This window comes from Podarcis raffonei, chromosome 7, assembly GCF_027172205.1.
Source record: "Podarcis raffonei isolate rPodRaf1 chromosome 7, rPodRaf1.pri, whole genome shotgun sequence".
NCBI classification, from domain to species: Eukaryota; Metazoa; Chordata; class Lepidosauria; order Squamata; family Lacertidae; genus Podarcis; species Podarcis raffonei.
Genome location: NC_070608.1, coordinates 10455105 through 10475275, shown reverse-complemented (window position 1 = coordinate 10475275; position 20171 = coordinate 10455105). Strand labels below are relative to the sequence as shown.

Sequence of the window (20171 nt, the reverse complement as noted above, 5' to 3'; positions counted from 1 at the left end):
AGAAGCTTTCATTTTTGCTCGGTTACCTGAACTTGGTTACATCTGAACTTGGAGAATTAGCCCATATTCGCACCTCATTCAGAATGTGAATTATGTGCAGAATAAAGTGGCACTATCACTTCTCATGAATTGGAAGCGGTGGTTCTATGATGTCTGCAATGCTCACAAGCTCTCCAGGGATCTGTGCTTCGTTTAGAAAGTGGAAGCTTTTGTTCTCCCCCTTGAGAGGGCATAGTGGCAAACCACAGTTTCCCATGATGTCTACACCGAGCCCTAGCATTGCACGTACCTCATCGCAGATGTGAAGAGCAAATATAACTGACAGGAAGCCTGTTGAAGGGTATCTCCCATGATGATGCAGCCAGTTATCATAAACGTATTTTATGAAGAAGGGGTGATAAATCAGGATCTGCACAGAATGAATCAACAGGCCTTGTTAGTTTGGTTGCAGATACAACACGGACGCAAAAAAGGTCGCTAAGACGAGATATGAAATTGGACAAGGTTAGAAGTCGCTGACTTCAAGTGCAAATTTGCAGTAAAAGGTGGGGTTTCAAAATCAGAATTTATGCATTTATTCACCTGCCTTATAATGTAAAAATCAGGATGGGTCAGAACCTTTAGAACATGAGTGGCCCTTGTGGTCCTTCGAATGCGATTGGACTCTGCCTCAAACTCCTATCAGCCCCAGGCAATACAGTGGTACCCTGGGTTACATATGCTTCAGGTTACATACGCTTTAGGTTACAGACTCCGCTAACCCAGAAATAGTACCTCGGGTTAAGAACTTTGCTTCAGGATGAGAACAGAAATCATGCGGCGGCGCAGCAGCAGCAGGAGGCCCCATTAGCTAAAGTGGTGCTTCAGGTTAAGAACAGTTTCAGGTTAAGAACGGACCTCCGGAACGAATTAAGTACTTAACCCGAGGTACCACTGTAAACCAGAGCTTTCCAAACTTTTCATGTTGGGGGACACACTTTTTAGACATGCATCATTTAGCGACACAGTAATTCAGTTTTACTAGCAAACCGAAGGTTCAACTGACCCCATTCCAGGAGCGTTCGTGCGACACACCTACACACTAACGTGTCGCGACACAGTTTGGAAAGCTCCGCAATAAACGAACAGTTCAAGGAAATGCTAGATGTGCAGTTCCCATCACCACCAGTGAGTGGAGATGCAGCCACGCCACTGAACTGCTAGCTTGGTTCCTGCTTCTTCTTACGGTTACAGGGTGGGAATTTTGAACAGCATCACTTTTCAAGCCGCCTTTGAAACTTTGGCTCATTCCACCCCCCCGCCCCATGATATGGGGTTTGTAGTAAGGGTGGAGGGATCTGTAAATTTTTTTCCGTTTCCCCCCCCTTTTACATGTGTTCATTCATAAATCAATTTCACCACATTTCTACAGTCACCTGAGAGAGTAAAAAAATAAAATCCTGTACAAAAATCTTCCTATAAAATGCGTATAGTTAAATGTTTCATTGCAAAGTAGGTACTGGGGCTGGGGCTCAGTGGTACAGCATCTGCTTTGTTCGAAGAATGCCCCGAGTTCAATTCTAAGCATCCCTACGTAGAGCTGGGAATGTCCCTTTTAAGAAAAGAAAAAACAAAAACACGGAGAGCAGCTGCCAGTCAGTGTAGACAATACTGAGCTATATGGGCCAATAGTCTCGACTCAGTATAAGGCATCTAAACATGCTACAGTGGTACTTCAGGTTACATATGCTTCAGGTTACAAACGCTTCAGGTTACAGACGCTTCAGGTTGCAGACTCCGCTAACCCAGAAATAGTACCTTGGGTTAAGAACTCTGCTTCAGGATGAGAACAGAAATCTCGCGGTGGCGGCACGGCAGCAGTGGGAGGCCCCATTAGCTAAAGTGATGGCTCAGGTTAAGAACAGTTTCAGGTTAAGAACGAACCTCCAGAACGAATTAAGTTCTTAACTCAAGGTACCACTGTATTGCAAAATATGTATTTTATCTCAATGTACAGACCCCTGGTAATGGACTTGACTGGCCGGCTAAACCAGGCAAGTGTACCTGATGGGTCTCAAACCCTCAGTGAGTTAGGGATTTCCCCTGCATGTGAAGATAGGCTTCAGTGGATACAGAGGACGTGACCAATAGTGTGCTAACGCAGCAGTGTCAACTTCACCCCTGGAGGTGCACTCCATTGCCTCTCAAGACAGATGGATGCCAGTGACACACTTCCAGATCAACTTTATCCTAAAACACACATTTTCTGTGTGCTTTTGGGTACAAGATACCTAAAAGATCGTCTGACCCCTTGTACACCCTACTGATCACTGCAGATACCATCTGTTCCCTTCTTCCTTCTGTTGTTGAAATCGGACCTTTGGTGGGATGGCACCTGTCCTGTGGAATTTCTTCCCGCTGCATATCAGATAAGCATCACTGCTGTTGAAAAGCTTCCTTTTTTAACAAGCCTTTAAACCGAGGCTTTTAATCCCACTTTGTATCCATATTGGATTTGAAATCGTTTTGATATAAGAAATTATTTTATATAAGTTTCCTACTGCTGATACTTTTATTGCTCAGTTGCTTCAAGGTGTTTTCCTGGAAGTGATGCATAAATGGAACTAACTTTGTGTGTTGTGTTGTGACAATTTAGAATATTCATTTAAACATCCTTAAAATATCAATGACTTCCCTTCCTCTCCTTCCATGGTTCATTCTGCATAACATAAATCCCTCCATTTTTTATATAAACCAAACCCTTCAGCATTCCACTTTTGGATCCATCAAAACTTATTTATACTGCTGGATTTATCTTAATGCTGCCAACATTTTCAAGTGTACACAAAATGGAACTAACTTTGTAAGCGAGCACTGCAAATCTTAGAGAAGTTCCATCTATGGTTAGTCAGCTGGACAGCTCAGTTGGTAGAGCACGAGAGTCTTATCTCAGGTCGTGGGTTCGAGTCTCATGCTGGACAAAAAATCCTGCATTGAAGGGCTGGTCCTTTCTAATTCTACAATTCTACGGTTTGAAGGATCATCTGAATTTAGCCCATGCTTACGTACAGAAGAACTTTGTGGCCAGATCAGAGCAATAACTCACCTTGCCTTTGTTGACTTTGATTTTGCGTGGCACTGGAATATATGTGCTGTCAAAGAAAAGATATATGTGAGTCAGTGAAAGCAAGGTACACCCTGTGCAGCATGCAGTAAAAAAATAATAATAATAAAAAGTAAAACATCCACCCTTACTTCTAAATCCAAAGTCTTGGCATATATGTCATTTATGAAAGAGACACTAAATTAAAATGTAGGTTTGCAAAATATAGGTTGTAGGTTTGCAAAATATAGGGAGGAATTCAGATCGCTATTTTGTCACAGTGCATTTCTGCTTGGAAGATGGAGCAAACTTCCATCAGGGCGTGTTGAATTTGTCAACTTTCAAATTCCAAAAAATGAGGGGATGCTAAAAAGTGTGACTTGGGAATTTGAAAGATATTTTGGTTCAATTAATGTGATTTAGTTTGGCCTGGTAAGTAAAATGTGTGTAAAATGGCACAGAAATCATTAAAAATGCTTGCCAGGTACCTGTAGTTACATTATATATCAATATTGTATTTATTTATTTATTATTATTATTATTTAGCACTACCTGACATTTTCAGAATGTAAAATTAAAATTCTTTGGTTTTCCTAAAGCAGTGCTTCTTCATCAAACGTAGACTTACCAAGCTATATGTTGTCCAATCACAAAAATAATAGCAGATTTGATTTCCTTGCACCAAAAAACACACATATTTTAAAGACTCCTCACTGAATAAATTTGCAAAAGTTAAGTTTAATTCCCTAAAATGGCACACCCTACTCCCCCATGTGCTGTCCTGGGGTCCTCTTGACCCCTCGCCCCACCAGAGCTGATCTGGGGCACATGGGTGCAGGACATACGAAAAAGCCCCACTTGTGCTAGCAGGACTTCTGCTAGCTGAACTGTTTTATTTCCCTCCAGCCCATAGTCAATTTGCCAAAAGTTAAACACAGAAAGGGCATTAAACCTTAGGCGAGCAAAGCCTGGCAGCTCCATGTCTCTCCACATGCCCTGTTCCTGAATGGCTAAGCTACCGTGATGTCATGGAATGTTCACTCCCTCTCTCTACTCCTCACAGCTGTCAGTCAACAGAATGCCCTCCCTTTCCCCAACCAATGTTCTGTCTGTCCTGTCTCCACGGCAGAACACTCAGGTTTGCCGTGGATCAAGGAAGAAGTTCTTTCATCCCCAGAAAAAGTCAACAGCTGCTGTGAAACCCCCTCCCCTTTTTTAAAGACACATACATTTATTTTTATTTTTTTTACAGAAAAGAATTCCCTGCCATATATGTGGCATTCTGGTCTGGATGAAGCCGTTGCTAAAATCCATTTCTTTACCAAAGGGAGACTAATCCATTCCCTTAAACTCGGCTAATAAGAACAGAGGCTTTTGTCAATTCCCAAATAAAACCCTGGAACGTGAAACCTTTGATGAACGCTTCGGTTTGTGCTTATCCTGTCCAGGAAGTTTGCTTTGATTCTGTTACACTGTAAGCTGCCTAAATTTCTTTAGCCTTTGCTCCATCGCATTACATGCAGACATTCACATTGCTTTGCTTCCTGCTGCTTGCTTTTCACGGACAGCGAGATCAAAGGAAGGAACCCTGACCCCTTCTCCTCCACCCCCCCCCAAATAAATAAGGCACAATAGAGAGGGGAGAAAATAGAGAAAGTGCCACGCAGCACATTGTATCTCAGTATGCAAAACCACAACTTTGCATATCCGTTTCTATTTAACGATTTTCCTCTCTCATTTTCTAGTTCTGTTTAGCAAAAGGAGGCACCATTACTATGATGAAATCTGTGTGAATTGAGAGAGAACGTCTATATTGCAAGGGGGATCTGGTGCGTTATTCTTATCCTGGCTAGTAGGCTATGGACGGCTTACTAATGGTACATGTGAACAGGATCTAGGGGTCTTGGTGGACCACATGTTTAACATGAGTCAACAGTGTGATGCAGAAGAAAAAAAAGGTGAATGATATTCTAGGCTGTATCAACACAAGTCTAGCGTCCAGATCAAGGGAAAGGATAAAGTAAAGGTAAAGGGACCCCTGACCATTAGGTCTAGTCGTGACCGACTCTAGGGTTGCGGTGCTCATTTCGCTTTACTGGCCGAGGGAGCCAGCGTACAGCTTCCGGGTCATGTGGCCAGCATGACTAAGCCACTTCTGGCAAACCAGAGCAGTGCATGGAAACACCATTTATCTTCCCGCCGGAGCGGTACCTATTTATCTACTTGCACTTTGACGTGCTTTCGAACTGCTAGGTTGGCAGGAGCAGGGACCGAGCAACGGAAGCTCACTCCATCGCGGGGATTCAAACCGCCAACCTTCTGATCAGCAAGTCCTAGGCTCTGTGGTTTAACCCACAGCGCCACCCGCGTCCCTGGTAGGGAAAGGATAGTCCCACTCTATTCTTCCTTGGTCACACCACACCTGCAGTTCTGTGTCCAGTTCTGGGTGTCACAATTTAAGAAGATGTTGACAAGCTGGAATGTGTGCAGAGGAGGGCGACCAAGATGATCAAGGGTCTGGAAACCAAGCCTAATGAGCAACGGTTGAAGGAGCTGGGTATGTTCAGCCTGGAAAAGAGGAGACTGAGAGGAGATATGATTTGTTGTTGTTGTTTAGTCATTTAGTCGTGTCCGACCCCATGGACCAGAGCACGCCAGGCACTCCTGTCTTCCACTGCCTCCTGCAGTTTGGTCAAACTCATGTTAGTGGAGATATGATAGCCATCTTCAAATATCTCAAGGGCTGTCACGAGGAAGAGGGAACATGCTTTTTTTCTCCTGCTCTGGAGGGTAGGACGTGAACCAATGGCTTCAAGTGACAAGAAAGGAGATCCCAACTAAACACACAGAAAAGCTTTCTGACAGTTAAGGGCAGTTTGACAGTGGAATAGACTCCCTTGAGAGGTGGTGGAATCTCCTTCGAGGTTTTTAAGCAGAGGTTGGGTGGCCATCTGTCATGGATGCTTTAGCTGAGATTCCAGAAGAATATTAGCTTTTTTTGCTGCTGCATTTTCTGGAAGCCAGGATTCAGGAAGCCAAGGGTCCAAAAGCAAGGAGTCACGAAGTCAGGGGTCCGTGGATCAAGAAGCAGTGAGTCAAGAAGCCGAGGTTCAAGAACCCAGGAAGCAAGAAACCAAACACAGCGAGGCAGGAAGCATGTTGCTGTGGCAAAGAGCTGAAAGGAAATGCTGACCTTATAACCCTTCCCAGCTCTTGTCACCAGGTGCAGTGAGTTACCAATCGGCCTCACCTGTGCGGCCACGCCTTGCCTCTCCAGAACAAAGGAAGGCCCCAGTCCTGCAGAGTCCTATTGGTCCCAGGGCCTGGCTCCTGCAAGCACACCCGACAACAGGCATCTGGCTGGCCACTGTGAGAACAGGATGCTGGACTAGATGGGCCATTGGCCTGATCCAGCAGGCTCTCCTTATGTTCAGTGAGACAGGTCTCAAATCCCCACTCGGGCCAGTCACTGTCTCGCAGGGTTGTTGTGGGAATTAAATGAGGAGGGGGGAGGGTCACACAGTATGCCAACGTTGAGCTCTTTGGAGAAAAAGGTGAGATATAAATGCAATAAATAAAAACAAATGTTCTTACTGCCAACAGCAAAGGCCCGTGTGATTCTGCATTCATTCAGTTCTCCCAACAGGCAGCCAGGTTCCTTTGGGGTCATGACTGCTTGCTTCCCCATATATTGTCGGTCTCAGTTGAGGCTCAAAATTGAGCTGCGCCTGCTTTGGCTCTCTATGGCCCATTGCAGGGAAAAAGTGCTCTCACTTCATAAAAAAAAGTCCCTGTCCATTAATCACAAGCCCATCTTCTTCCTGCTTGCCAGAGGCCTGCTCTCTACATTGTGTGCTCCTCGTGTTTTTAATTTCCTGACTGGAACTCGGTGGGCTGCCGTGGCTTATAATAATAACCATCATCCAGACACTAACTTCAGGAACCTGCCTGATCTGATCGGCGGCAACTTCCAGACGCAATAAATGGAACAGGAAGGAGACCCGTAAGAATAAATATCAGACGGGTGTTGGAGGGTGAGATTGAACACCTTCTAATAGCCTGCATTTGCCAACAAAGGTCCGTATAGTAAAAGCTATGGTTTTCCCAGTAGTGATGTAAGGAAGTGAGAGCTGGACCATAAAGAAGGCTGATTGCCAAATAATTGATGCTTTTGAATTATGGTGCTGGAGGAGACTCTTGAGAGTCCCATGGACTGCAAGAAGATCAAACACATCCATTCTTAAGGAAATCAGCCCTGAGTGCTCACTGGAAGGACAGATCCTGAAGCTGAGGCTCCAGTACTTTGGCCACCTCATGAGAAGAGAAGACTCCCTGGAAAAGACCCTGATGTTGGGAAAGATGGAGGGCACAAGGAGAAGGGGACGACAGAGGACGAGATGGTTGGACAGTGTTCTCGAAGCTACTAAAATGAGTTTGACCAAACTGCGGGGGGCAGAGGAAGACAGAAGTGCCTGGTGTGCTCTGGTCCAGGGGGTCACGAAGAGTCGGACACGACTAAATACTAAACAACAACAACAACAACAACAGCCTGCATCAGCCAGATATAGAATAATAGAATTGTAGAGTTGGGAAGAATTGAAGAGTTGGTTAGCCCAACCTGCTGCAATGCAGGAATCGCAATGGAAGAATCTCTGACCACAACCTTAACATAAGTCAACGTTGTGATGCAGCAGCAAAAACAGCTAATGCTACTTTAGGCTGGATCGACAGAAGTCTAGTGTTCAGATCAAGGGAAGTAATGGTTTCACTCTTATTCTGCCTTGGTCAGACCACACCTGGAGCCCTGTGTCCAGTTCTCGGCACCACAATTTAGGATGCTGACGAGCTGGAACGTGTGCAGAGGAGGCAGCCAAGAGAATCAAGGGTCTGGAAACCATAGTCCATTAATTTCGTCTGCCATTCTTCTTTCGTCGGAATTTCTTCTTGTTTCCATTTCTGGGCTAACAGTACTATTGCCGCAGTTGTTGCATATAAAAACAATTTAACATCTTGCCTATTAATGTCCTGACTTATAATACCAAGTAAAAACGCTTCTGGTTTTTTTAAAAAAATGTATAATGGACTATGTATAATGTATTAAAGAACTATGCAGAATTGGACAAAATGACAGGAAGGATTCGAAACCTGCGGGACCAGAGATTTACAGAAGATTGGAAGAAGTATATGAATTATTTGAAGAGCAACTGTAATCAACAAATTACGCTAGCAGGACTACAAGAAGTTTTATAAGGAGAAATATACAAAGTGTTACAAAGTAGGAAAAGATAGAGATATTGGTTATGAGTTTGAAATGTACAGTGGTACCTTGGGTTACTTATGCTTCAGGTTACATACACTTCAGGTTACAGACACCGCTAACCCAGAAATGGTACCTCGGGTTAAGAACTTTGCTTCAGGATGAGAACAGAAATCGTGCTCCAGTGACAAGGCAGCAGCGGGAGGCCCCATTAGCTAAAGTGGTGCTTCAGGTTAAGAACAGTTTCAGGTTAAGAACGGACCTCTGGAACGAATTAAGTACGTAACCAGAGGTACCACTGTAATAGGGAAAATAAGAAATGCATACTAAGAGATTAGATTGGAAAATTTTCAGACAGGATTGATGGAAGTCTAAAAAATTGAATAAGATGTAAAAGTATGCTTAATTACTGTTGAAAATGATATGTTAAAAAACATAGAGACTGAGAGGAGATACAATAGCCATCTTCAAATATGTCAAGGGCTGTCGCATGAAGGATGAAGCAAGCTTATTTTCTCATGCTCTGGAGGGTAGGACTCGAACCAATGGCTTCAAGTGACAAGAAAGGGGATTCTGACTAAACATCAGGAAGAACTTTCTGAAAGTAAGAGCTGCTCGACAGTGAAATGGACTCCCTCAGTTGATGGGCTTTCCTTGGAGGTTTGTAAGGTTGGACGGCCATCTGTCATGGATGAGTTAGTTGAGATTCCTGCATTGCACAGGGTTAGACTAGAGTTCTTGCTTCCCTCTACAGTTCTATGATTCTACTATTCTGTGAGATCATATGAAGAGATCTGCTGGATCAAGTTGTGGGCTCACTATTACGTCCCTTGATCTAGATACTATACTTCTGTTGGTGCAGCCTAGAACAGCATTTGCTTTTTTTGCTGCTGCATCGCACTGTTGAACCAACGTGAGTGGTCCACAAAGACTCCTAGATCTCGTCCAACAGAACTCGTCCAACTTCTCATGGCCTCCTAGAATAGAGCAGACACGGCCACTTACTGGTTGATGGTCCCTGTGGTGAGAGCGCTGATGACCCAGCGAAGGTCCAGGGTCTTGAACGGGATGACTATCATGCTGACGTTCTCGCCCAGTTCCTTGTAGCTCTCAGGGTAGACAAAGTGGTGGGTCGTCTTGCTGCCGACATCAGACTCATAGCCGGCTGTGGGGGCTTTGTTCATTCTGTGTGGTCCAAGAGAAGAGGGGTGAGGGAAAAAGCAGGCAACGCCAGGAGGAGGTACATGGGGCAGGTAGGCATCATCTTGCCACAGGTGGCAATGGCCGCTATTGATGGGCGCATTTGCAGGCTGGAGAAACTCTCCCCTTCCCACCTCGTAAGTCTCATGGCCAGTCCCTGCACCCTGAATGGACTTCAGAAAATTCTTCTGTTGGCTAAGGAAGGGTTCCTCTCAAGCGCAGAAGTGCAATTGGTTCGACAGCTGCAACCATTCCTGGATTGGGAAAGACTGACCATGGTAGTTCATGCATTGGCTAGATTAATGCAATGTGCCCTTTGTGGGGCTTCCCTTGTGCTTGACCAGGAAGCTGAGGTTAGTGCAAAACGCTGAAACACAGTTACTGACAGGAGCGAAACCTTGTCAGTATAGAACACTTGCCCAGAGATCTGTGCTGGTTCCTGATCTGCTTCCAGGTCAAGTTCAAGGTGTTACTGTTAGTATATAAAACCATTAACAACCTGGGACCAGTTTATCTGCAAGATGTTGTGAACTGCCCTGAATCCTGTATACAGTATACAAAAATTACAGTATACGGCATATAGGGCAGTATACAAAATTAATTAATTAATAATACCACCCCACTCAACTGCTTCAATCTGCAGAACTGGGACTGTTATAGGCTCCATATAACACCTGTTCTATATTTATGAGAAATCGGTCTTTTAGTGTGGCAGAACCAACACTTTGGAATGCCCTGCCTATTGACACCAGGCAGAGAAACCTTTGCTGTTTTCAATTTTGGCGCCCGCTAAAACCATTTTCCCTTTAGTCAAGCCTAACCAGACCTGGAGAAGGTTGAAGTATGTTTTAATCTGTTTTTAGTTTGTTGCCAATTTTATTTTTTTGAACGTTTTAAAGAGCTGGGTTTTTGGGTTTTTTGGGGTTTTTTTTACTGATAATACTACAGTGGTACCTCGGGTTAAGTACTTAATTCGTTCCGGAGGTCCGTTCTTAACCTGAAACTGTTCTTAACCTGAAGCACCACTTTAGCTAATGGAGCCTCCTGCTGCTGCTGCGCCGCCGGAGCACGATTTCTGTTCTCATCCTGAAGCAAAGTTCTTAACCTGAGGCACTATTTATGGGTTAGTGGAGTCTGTAACCTGAAGCGTCTGTAACCTGAAGCGTATGTAATCTGAGGTGCCACTGTATTAGCTTTGTCAACCCCATGCCCTTTGAGGTGCTTTTTTTTTTTTGGTCTTTTTACGGTTAAGCAGCATTTAAATTGTATGAAACAATTGTATGTAAATAACTAAGTTTAGCAGGGGGAGGAGAGGGGCCTCGTGGGTGCCAGAAACACCCTTGCGGCTACGCTAACAGGCACAATTTGGCAAGCCAAACCATCTTGTACGTAAAGGAGAAAGGCCACAGAAATAGAGCCCCCACTCTTTTGGAAAACAGAGGGTCCCAGATTTGATCTCTGGCATCTCCAAGTACTGTACAGCTGGAAAGGATTCTTGTGTGAGATCCTGGACAGCTGCTGCCAGTGCTGTCAATACTGGGCTGGGTGGCCCAGCGGCCTGACGCCATGTAAGGCTGCTTCCCCTGGTCCTGAGCCCGATATGGGTGTCTGTGCATTAGGTAAAGGTAAAGGGACCCCTGACCATTAGGTCCAGTCGTGACCGACTCTGGGGTTGCGGCGCTCATCTCGCTTTATTGGCCGAGGGAGCCGGCGTACAGCTTCCGGGTCATGTGGCCAACATGACTAAGCCGCTTCTGGCAAACCAGAGCAGCGCACGGAAACGCCGTTTGCCTTCCCGCCGGAGTGGTACCTATTTTTTACTGTACTGTTTTTAACACTGATTGGGAGCCGCCCAGAGTGGCTGGGGAAACTCAGCCAGATGGGCGGGGTATAAATAATAAATTATTATTATTATTATTATTATTATTTATCTACTTGCACTTTGACGTGGTTTCGAACTGCTAGGTTGGCAGGAGAAGGGAATGAGCAACAGGAGCTCACCCCGTCACGTGGATTTGAACCGCCGACCTTCTGATCGGCAAGTCCTAGGCTCTGTGGTTTAACCCACAGCGCCACCCGCGTCCATTAATGCCACCTAAATAACATGCTGGTATGAAAGCCATGATGCCCACAAGTGGCTGGACCATGTTCGTGGTTAACACGACCTTTCATCCTCTATAAAATGTTTGCCAGTTCTTGTGGTTAGAGTGTGTGCGTGTATTTAACTAAACTATTCCCTGGATCATCCAGAACTCTGCCATAAAGAGTTCACTCAAGGTTGCTTGGATTCGGGAAAAGGCTATGGCACCCTGAGGCCTCTGAACACGAGCTGAGCTGCTAAAAGAGGGTGCTCCCTACAGGTGAACAGGCAGACGGGCAGTAATGCAATGAAAAACCTCCCCATACAGTCTGCCTGTTTACTTCAACTTAAACCGCCCTGGGTTTTATTTTATTTGTTTGTTTAAAGGTCAGCATATTGAAAGCAAATATCTATCATCTATCTATCTATCTATCTATCTATCTATCTATCTATCTATCATCTATCATCTATCTATCTATCTATCTATCTATCTATGCATCTATCTATCTATCATCTATCTATCTATCTATCATCTATCTATCATCTATCATCTATCTATCATCTTCTATCTATCTCTCAGAATATTTATTTAATTTAAGTGGAACAACCAAAGCATTCCCAAGAGGCAGAGTGAAAGACCTGGCAAGAGCTAGAATCAATTATTGTACAGAAATATAGTAAAACCACAGATAGTCTAAGCCAAAGCCTAGGGCTTGCCAATCAGAAGGTCGGCAGTTTGAATCCCCGTGATGGGGTGAGCTCCCGTTGCTCAGTCCCAGCTCCTGCCAACCTAGCAGTTCGAAAGCACATCAAAGTGCAAGTAGATAAATAGGTACCGCTCCGGCGGGAAGGTAAACGGCGTTTCCGTGCGCTGCTCTGGTTTGCCAGAAGCGGCTTAGTCATGCTGGCCACATGACCCGGAAGCTGTACTGGCTCCCTCGGCCAGTAAAGCGAGATGAGTGCCACAACATCAGAGTCATCCATGACTGGACCTAACGGTCAGGGGTCCCTTTACCTTTTATAGTAAGCTGCCTTGTGCATATTCAGACCAAGCTCAGTATTGTCTGCACTGAGCAGCTGCTGTTCAGTATTTCAGACTGGTCTCTCTCTCCCCACCAGCCAGTGGTGTAGCTTTTTTGAGGGGGCACAGGGGGCACAGCTTCCGTCGCTGGGCTCCGTTGGAAACGGCTTCTCCATGCGGACCAGGAAGCGACCTCTCCGGACAACGGAATGACTTTCCTTTTCTTATCTCAGTGGCTGCAATCTCCTGGGTGATGTGGATGCCGTGAGGCAGTTGAACGTGCACCCGTATTTTGTCCGTTTCAAACGTCCCTCCATGTGGCTCTGGCAACCCATGCTACACCACTGCTCCCAGCCTTACATGGAGATGCTGGGGACTGAAGTTGTGGCGTTCTGCACAAAAACCAGGTGTTCTACTGCTGAGCTGCAGCCTTTTTCCTATGGAGTCAGTTCCCCCATATGGTTGCAAATATCGAATTATCAGATGAGGGGGAGGTGTATGCGAATCACGAGTCTGCAGCAGCAATGGGCTGAAAATTGGTAAATGGGATCTTTGGTGAGGCTCAGCTCCAGACGTCACCTATTTAAGCCTCACCATGAAGACAATGGCTTCTTTCTTTTCTTTTCGTTACTTTCAGTGGCAGAGAGCGGTCAGGCTAAGATCGCTAAGCCTTGCAACAGGGACTCACCTGAACACAAAGTCATGGTTGTCGATCTCCTGGCCGTACTGCGACTGCTTGAGGTTACCCGAGTTCCCCACCACGGCACACCGCCTGCATCGCGAACTGCTTCTCTCCAGGAGCTGGTCCGCGTCTCCAGGGATGAGCTCAAACAGCTCCTGGATGGTCTCATTTAAACCCTTGGGGTTCTTTTCCCCTTGCAGCTTCTATAAAGAAGAACACACAAGTCACTGTGCGGCTTTCGGAGGGGCTGTGGAAAAAGGATTCCAGGCACAATTCAAAGTGTTGGTGCTGACCCCTAAATGGCCTCGGTCCAGTATACCCAAAGGAGCATCTCCACCCCCATCATTCAGTCTGCACACTGAGGTCCAGCTCCAAGGGCCTTCTGGCGGTTCCCTCCTTGCGAGAAGTGAGGTTACAGGGAAAGAGGCAGAGGGCCTTCTTGGTAGTGGCGCCCACCCTGTGGAACACCCTCCCATAAGATGTCTAAGAAATAAACAACTACCTGACTTTTAGAAGACATCTGAAGGCAGCCCAGTTTAGGAAAGCTTTTTATGTTGATGTTTTATGTGTTTAATATTTTGTTGGTAGCTGCCCAGAGTGGCTGGGGAGGCCTGGCCAGATGGTCGCAGTATAAGTAATAAATTGTTGCTGTTGTTGTTTGTTGTTGTTACAGCAGTGTCTTGGCTTAGGAATCAATAGGCTGGAGCAGGTTAGGTGACACAAGAGGCATTCAAACGTGGTAGATATCACATTCGTTTCCTTGATTAAAGCTCTTGGAGAAACCACCTTCTTGAGCGTCAGACCCACTAATGGTCTCAATCTGCTGAGCCTGTCTTCACATGCAGGGGAAATCCTTAATTCACCGAGGGTTTGAGACCCATCAGCTACCCTCAAGTGGTTTAGCCAGTCAGTCAAAGCCATTCCCAGGGTGTGGCCGCTGTTGCATGCTGACTGCTTCTAAGAGCCACAGGTGAGATCGGAGTGCAGGCTGGGGACCAAAGGTGAACAAACTACCCCAGAAGGAGCATGGTGTGTCCCCCACCAGGGGAAAAAAAGATCCCTGCATTCCCATGCACCCTATTTTATCCTCCTAACGATGCTTTGAGGTAGGTTAGACTGAGAGGCCCAAGGTCAGCCGGTGAACTTCGTGGCAGAATGAGGATTCAAACCCTGGTCTCCCAGGTCCTAGTCCAACACTCTAACCTCTACACCACATTGGTATCCCTACCTAGACTTGCAATTTCCATAATATGGTGCTTTTATTTCCTTACGGGCAAATGTGAACATCTATTCTGCAGCTGTTTCAGAACCCCGCCCAAACCCAATTATAATGTGAAGTAAGAAATGAGCCAGCTGGTGGGACCGCAGGCAACAGAAATCTGATCATTGCCTCTAATGATATTGATTTTGGGGAGGATTGGCAGGTGTCTCTCCCCCCCCCCCCCGCTGTCAGCACAGATTTAACGGGCCTCTCAGATATCGGGAAAGCCACCCACGACAGAAATTTCTGATGGACAGCTTGCCACAGAAACCAGATACCATGCAGAACAAACCGTTTCTCAGATTGGTCACTAAAGCTGCCTCCAGGCTGTCAGTAATTTGCAGGAGGGATCCAAGAGCATGCCGGAATTTTAGGTTTGTGCAACTGCAGTGTTCTTACAAAAGGCGACTTCTTTGCTGATTTGTTGAGAGCCAATGGTGGTTTGGTGGTTAGAGTGTTGAACTAGGACCTGGGAGAGATCAGGGTTCGAATCCCAACCCGAGCCAGGAAGCTCGCTGGTTGACCTTGAGCCAGACACTCGCTCTGAAGGCTACTTTGCAGAGTTGCTCTGAGGATAGTATGGGGGAAAGGGACAGCCATGCAAGTCACTTTTGAGTTCTTTGGAGAAACGGGTGGGATAGAAATGTAACAAGCAAACAAAATGATAGTTACGAAAATGGCTGGGAAACACAACTATTGTTGACCACATCTGTGGACCTCCAGATGCTTGCAAGGATCTATCGGGCACTGCCCTGATGGCCAATGCTCAGGGATGATGATAATAATAATAATAATAGTAATCATTTATTATTTATATCCTGCCCATCTGGCTGGGTTTCTCCAGCCACTCTGGGCGGCTTCCAACAAAGTATTAAAATACAGTAGTCTGTTAAACATTAAAAGCTTCCCTAAACAGGGCTGCCTTCAGATGTCTTCTAAAAATCTGGTAGTTGTTTTTCTCTTTGACATCTGGTGGGAGGGCGTTCCACAGGGCGGGCGCCACTACCGAGAAGGCCCTCTGCCTGGTTCCCTGTAACTTGGCTTCTCGCAGCGAGGGAACCGCCAGAAGGCCCTCGGCACTGGACCTCAGTGTCCAGGCTGAATGATGGGGGTGGAGATGCTCCTTCAGGTATACTGGACCGAGGCCGTTTAGGGCTTTAAAGATCAGCACCAATACTTTGAATTGTGCTCGGAAACGTACTGGGAGCCTCCAGCCAGAGAACCCTCTAGGGAAGCCTCACCAGAGGAAGACTCTGACTACATATCAGGAAAAACTTTCTGGCAGTAAAAGCTGTTTGACAGTGGAATGGTCTCCCTCAGGAGGTGGTGGACTTTCCTTCCTTGGAGGTTTTTAAGCAGAGGTTTGTTTGGCTATATGTCAGGGACGCTTCAGCTGAGATTCCTGCATTGAAGGGTTGGACTAGATGCAGCTCTCAGATCCTTTGATTCAATTTGCCAATAGCTGGGAATTTTGAATGAAACTCTTCCTACGATTTTATGATCCTTACAAATTTGGCCACGCAAGGTTCCAACCAACCGAGGTGCACAACAATGCACGTACGAGGGTAAAGGAAAATGCACCACGTTTGTGAAAAACAACACCAAAAGATTTACATCGCATTAGGGGGAAATTGCTTGAAAGGGTGTTTCGTCTTGCTCAAAAGTGCATACAGAAATGTGCCTGTTTCTGGAGAATCCTACACTAAAATGCTGGTGGTTCACGCATAGGTAAAGGTACCCCCTGAGCATTAGGTGACTCTGGGGTTGTGATGCTCATCTCGCTCTATAGGCCAAGGAAGCTGGCGTTTGTCCGCAGACAGCTTCCGGGTCATGTGGCCAGCATGACTAAGCCGCTTCTGGCGAACCGGAGCAGCGCACAGAAACACCGTTTACCTTCCCGCTGGAGTGGTACCTATTTATCTACTTGCACTTGACATGCTTTCGAACTGCTAGGTGGGCAGGGGCAAGGACCGAGCAACGGGAGCTCACCCCATCACAGGGATTTGAACCACCGACCTTCTGATCGGCAAGCCCTAGGCTCAGTGGTTTAGACCACAGCGCCGCCCGCGTCCCTCTTGGTTCACACATACACACCAATTAAAAATGGCTAGGGAAAATTTGGATGACTGAAGGCTGGGGGAAAAAACGACACAAGAAAGTGGGGAGACCCCAAGACAAACAGGTCTCTCTTCTCCACAGCTAGCTACTCACCAGCCACCACTTGTAGCTGTCTTCGGGCATGAAGGCATTCTGTGTGGTCAGGAAGGGTTGCATAGTTTGGTTGAACCTGTCGTCGAACCAGAGCGAGACCCCCTCTTCAGAAATGCACGTGCGGCAGCTGCAAGGCCTCCGGGAATATTTCATCAGTCTCCGAAACTGCTCCGAAAACTGGTAGACGAGCTGTTTGGGGTCCCAGGCGACCATGACCGTGTTGTGGCTGTAGTTCAGCAAGAACGACGTGATGGTGATGACAAACAATAAGGCAAGAGTAAACATCTTGAAGCCCCTCTTCCTGATGGCCAGCATCTTGACCCGCTGCCGCCGCCTCCTCCTTAGCCCGGATGCCCGAGTGAAACGCCAGTGGCTGAGGCAAGCAAAAGCGGAGGTTTCCTTCCAGGGCTCTGTTTAGGCTGCAAACAGTAGCTTAATTGCCTTTATTGTCCAAAAGGAACAGCCCACATTACTATGTCCTGGAGCGACTGAAACCGGACTGAATCCCTGATCATCTTTTATCTCCTTTTATGAGAAAAATAAAAGGCTCCATCCATCCACCTTCACAACTCTTTTTTCCTTCAGCTCTCCTCCAGCAGCTGCTAATTCCTCCAAAGGTTTAATGAAAGCAAACAACTGCAATTTTCTGTTTCTTTTTTTGCCACCCCGGCAGTTTGAGGGAGGAAATTATTAACAATGTCAAGGAACACTCCCCCACCCACCTCTTTGCTGTGTGGGAAGAGAGACCTTAAATGAAAAAAAGGCTTTAAGTAAGGGCGAAAAAATCACTTTTCCTCTGGAAATTATTTCATTAGGGCCGCTGATTAGCTCATTCAAAGGTTGTCGTTCCAGGCAGCTGGCAGTCAAAAGTCTCGTCCATGTTACGATGCTGAAACTCCTTTTTTTTCTACCTGGAAAACACAAGAGAGAAGGAGAAACTTCAACAGTGAGTTTCAGGGATCTTTCCATTTAATGGGAGGGTGCGGGTTTCATTTCCCAACCCCCCACAGCTTCAAATCAATGGAAATTAAACGTTTCTGCTGCTCCCAACATGGGATTCATGTGCTGAGAAATTTCCAAAGAGGCCTTTTCAACATAATAAAGCCTACGCTCTCTTGCAGGCTGAGCCACCGGTCGGCTGGGTTTCCTGCAACATATTCAGGATATAATCTGTGTTTTTGAAATTATAGTTTGCCTGCATTTAGTGAAATCTACCCGTTACATTAAGGCACAATTGGTAGCACTTACCAACAGAAGAGTATTCATAACAAGCAGAAGTGGAACTCTGGAATAAATGGAGGGGAGCAGCCATAGCAAGGCTCCCACACGAAAAGAGATGGACACACAAGGCTGTAGTCTCTTCATCTAGCTCAGGCTGTGCTGTCTACTGGGAGAGCTCAGTAGGTAGAGCATGATAATGTCAGGGTTGTGTGTTTGAACCCCACATTTGGCAAAAGATTCCTGCATCGCAGGCGGTTGAATTATGTGGCCGAGGCCTCATCAGATGCTTTGCAATTTGCAGCAAGGGCCATGGCAGCAGATGTAGGAGTGCGCAGGCAGCTCTGGCTTAAACAGTGGCAAGTCGGAAGCCAAAGCCAAGACCAGCCTGGCCAGTGACCCCTTCAAGGGGGGCAAGCTGCTTAGGGAGGGCCTGGAAGATGCACTGATAAAGACCAGGGACAAAAAGAAGGCACTGCAATGCACTCTATGTGGGGCTACCTTTGAAGTTGACCCGGAAACTACAACTAATCCAGAATGCGGCAGCTAGACTGGTGACGGGCGCCGAAACCACATAACACTGGTCTTGAAAGACCTACATTGGCTCCCGGTATGTTTCTGAGCAGAATTCAAAGTGTTGGTGCTGACCTTTAAAACCCTAAACGTCCTCGGTCCAGTATACCTGAAGGAGCGTCTCAACCCGCATCGTTCTGCCCGGACACTGAGGTCCAGCGCCAAGGGCCTTCTGGCGGTTCCCTCACTGCGAGAAGCCATGATACAGGGAACCAGGCAGAGGGCCTTCTCGGCAGTGGCACCCGCCCTGTGGAACGCCCTCCCACCAGATGTCAAAGAGAAGAACAACTACCAGACTTTTAGAAGACATCTGAAGGCAGCCCTCTTTAGGGAAGCTTTTAATGTTTAACAGACTACTGTATTTTAACACTTTGTTGGATGCCACCCAGAGTGGCTGTGGAATAAATAATAAATAATAATAATTATTATTAGAGAGAGAGTCACAAGAAAACTATTCTTCCCTTTGTCCCTACAGGGACTCATCCAATGCTAGAGACCCCAAGAAACACCACCTGATGCTTCAAGCTGGAGATCAGCGCAATAGAGCCTGTGCCACAACCACAGCAATGCTTTGGCCGCTATTCTATTCTCTTTATGGTCCCAAAAAAATCAGGGAAATGGAGGGCCATTCTGGATCCCAAGAGAGTCCACCAATCTCTGAGCCACAACAAGGATCCCAATTCTCCCTAAAGAGAAGTCACTTAACATGGTAAGAACCAACATTTGCTCACCATACCTGGAATGAGAGATGTACGCAGCAGCTGCTGCCATCAGCAAAAACAGGTAAAGTGGGGGAAGTCAAAACTTTGCCCACAGTTCCCCTGTTCCTGCAACACATACAGGACTTGGATATTGCCCAGCAGCCCTCTGCCCTCTCTCAAAATCGATTCCGCTCACGACTTTGGATGAAAGTGTGGACCAGTGGGGCGCAGCAAGTCCAATCCTGCTTCTCCCCCAATTCCCATCTTCACTCATATTCCATGACCAAGGCTGGTGCCTCAAGCTATTCCCAGGCAGCACTGTTGGAAACCATGCAACTTTCCATTTCTCCAATTTCCTTAGTAACTCGCAGACATACTGGAAAGAGCTTGATTTAATCCAGGTGTGCAAAGATTTTTTTCTCTCCCCACCCCCATCCCTTTTAAATGGCTCTCGCAAGACAAATCACCACTGGGCTTGAGCTTAAACTTGAAAAATGTGGCTGTGAAAGGAATTTCACCAGGCCAAGCCAAATAACATCTGGAAGATGTGGGAAGGCCACTCCCCTGACTCTGTGAGTCACTGTGTTTCGTGAGAGAGGGCCAGAGGTGGCCACAGTCCATAAATCACAGGTGCACAGCCTGTTTTGCCTGCCCAATCCCATCCCACCCCTGTCCTGCGCATACCCAGCCAAGGAAGGCAAACAGCAGACAGTTAATTCTTTATTGACAAAAGCACACACTTAACAGCAGCTCCTAAGGTACACCGGATGCACACACACAGAATCACAAAATTGTAGACAGAGATGGAAAGGACCACGAGGCTCATCTAGTCCAACCTCCTGAAATGCAAGAATCTTTTTGCCCAAAGTGGGGCTTTAACCCAAG

The 20171-nt window shown here is 46.4% G+C and overlaps 1 protein-coding gene across 2 annotated transcripts in view; it reads right to left on the bottom strand.

Annotated features, from left to right (window-relative positions):
* Positions 1-20171, bottom strand: part of ST3GAL1 (ST3 beta-galactoside alpha-2,3-sialyltransferase 1) — a 111052-nt gene that overhangs the window by 7216 nt on the left and 83665 nt on the right. For both annotated transcript variants that reach the window (XM_053395274.1, XM_053395273.1), the window contains exons 4-8: positions 16795-17705; positions 13329-13525; positions 9345-9524; positions 3086-3131; positions 290-409 (exon numbers count right to left, since the gene is read on the bottom strand). In XM_053395274.1, the coding sequence (XP_053251249.1) occupies positions 290-409; positions 3086-3131; positions 9345-9524; positions 13329-13525; positions 16795-17109 (858 nt within the window). In that variant the 5' untranslated portion in view covers positions 17110-17705. The remainder of the gene's footprint in view (positions 1-289; positions 410-3085; positions 3132-9344; positions 9525-13328; positions 13526-16794; positions 17706-20171) is intronic.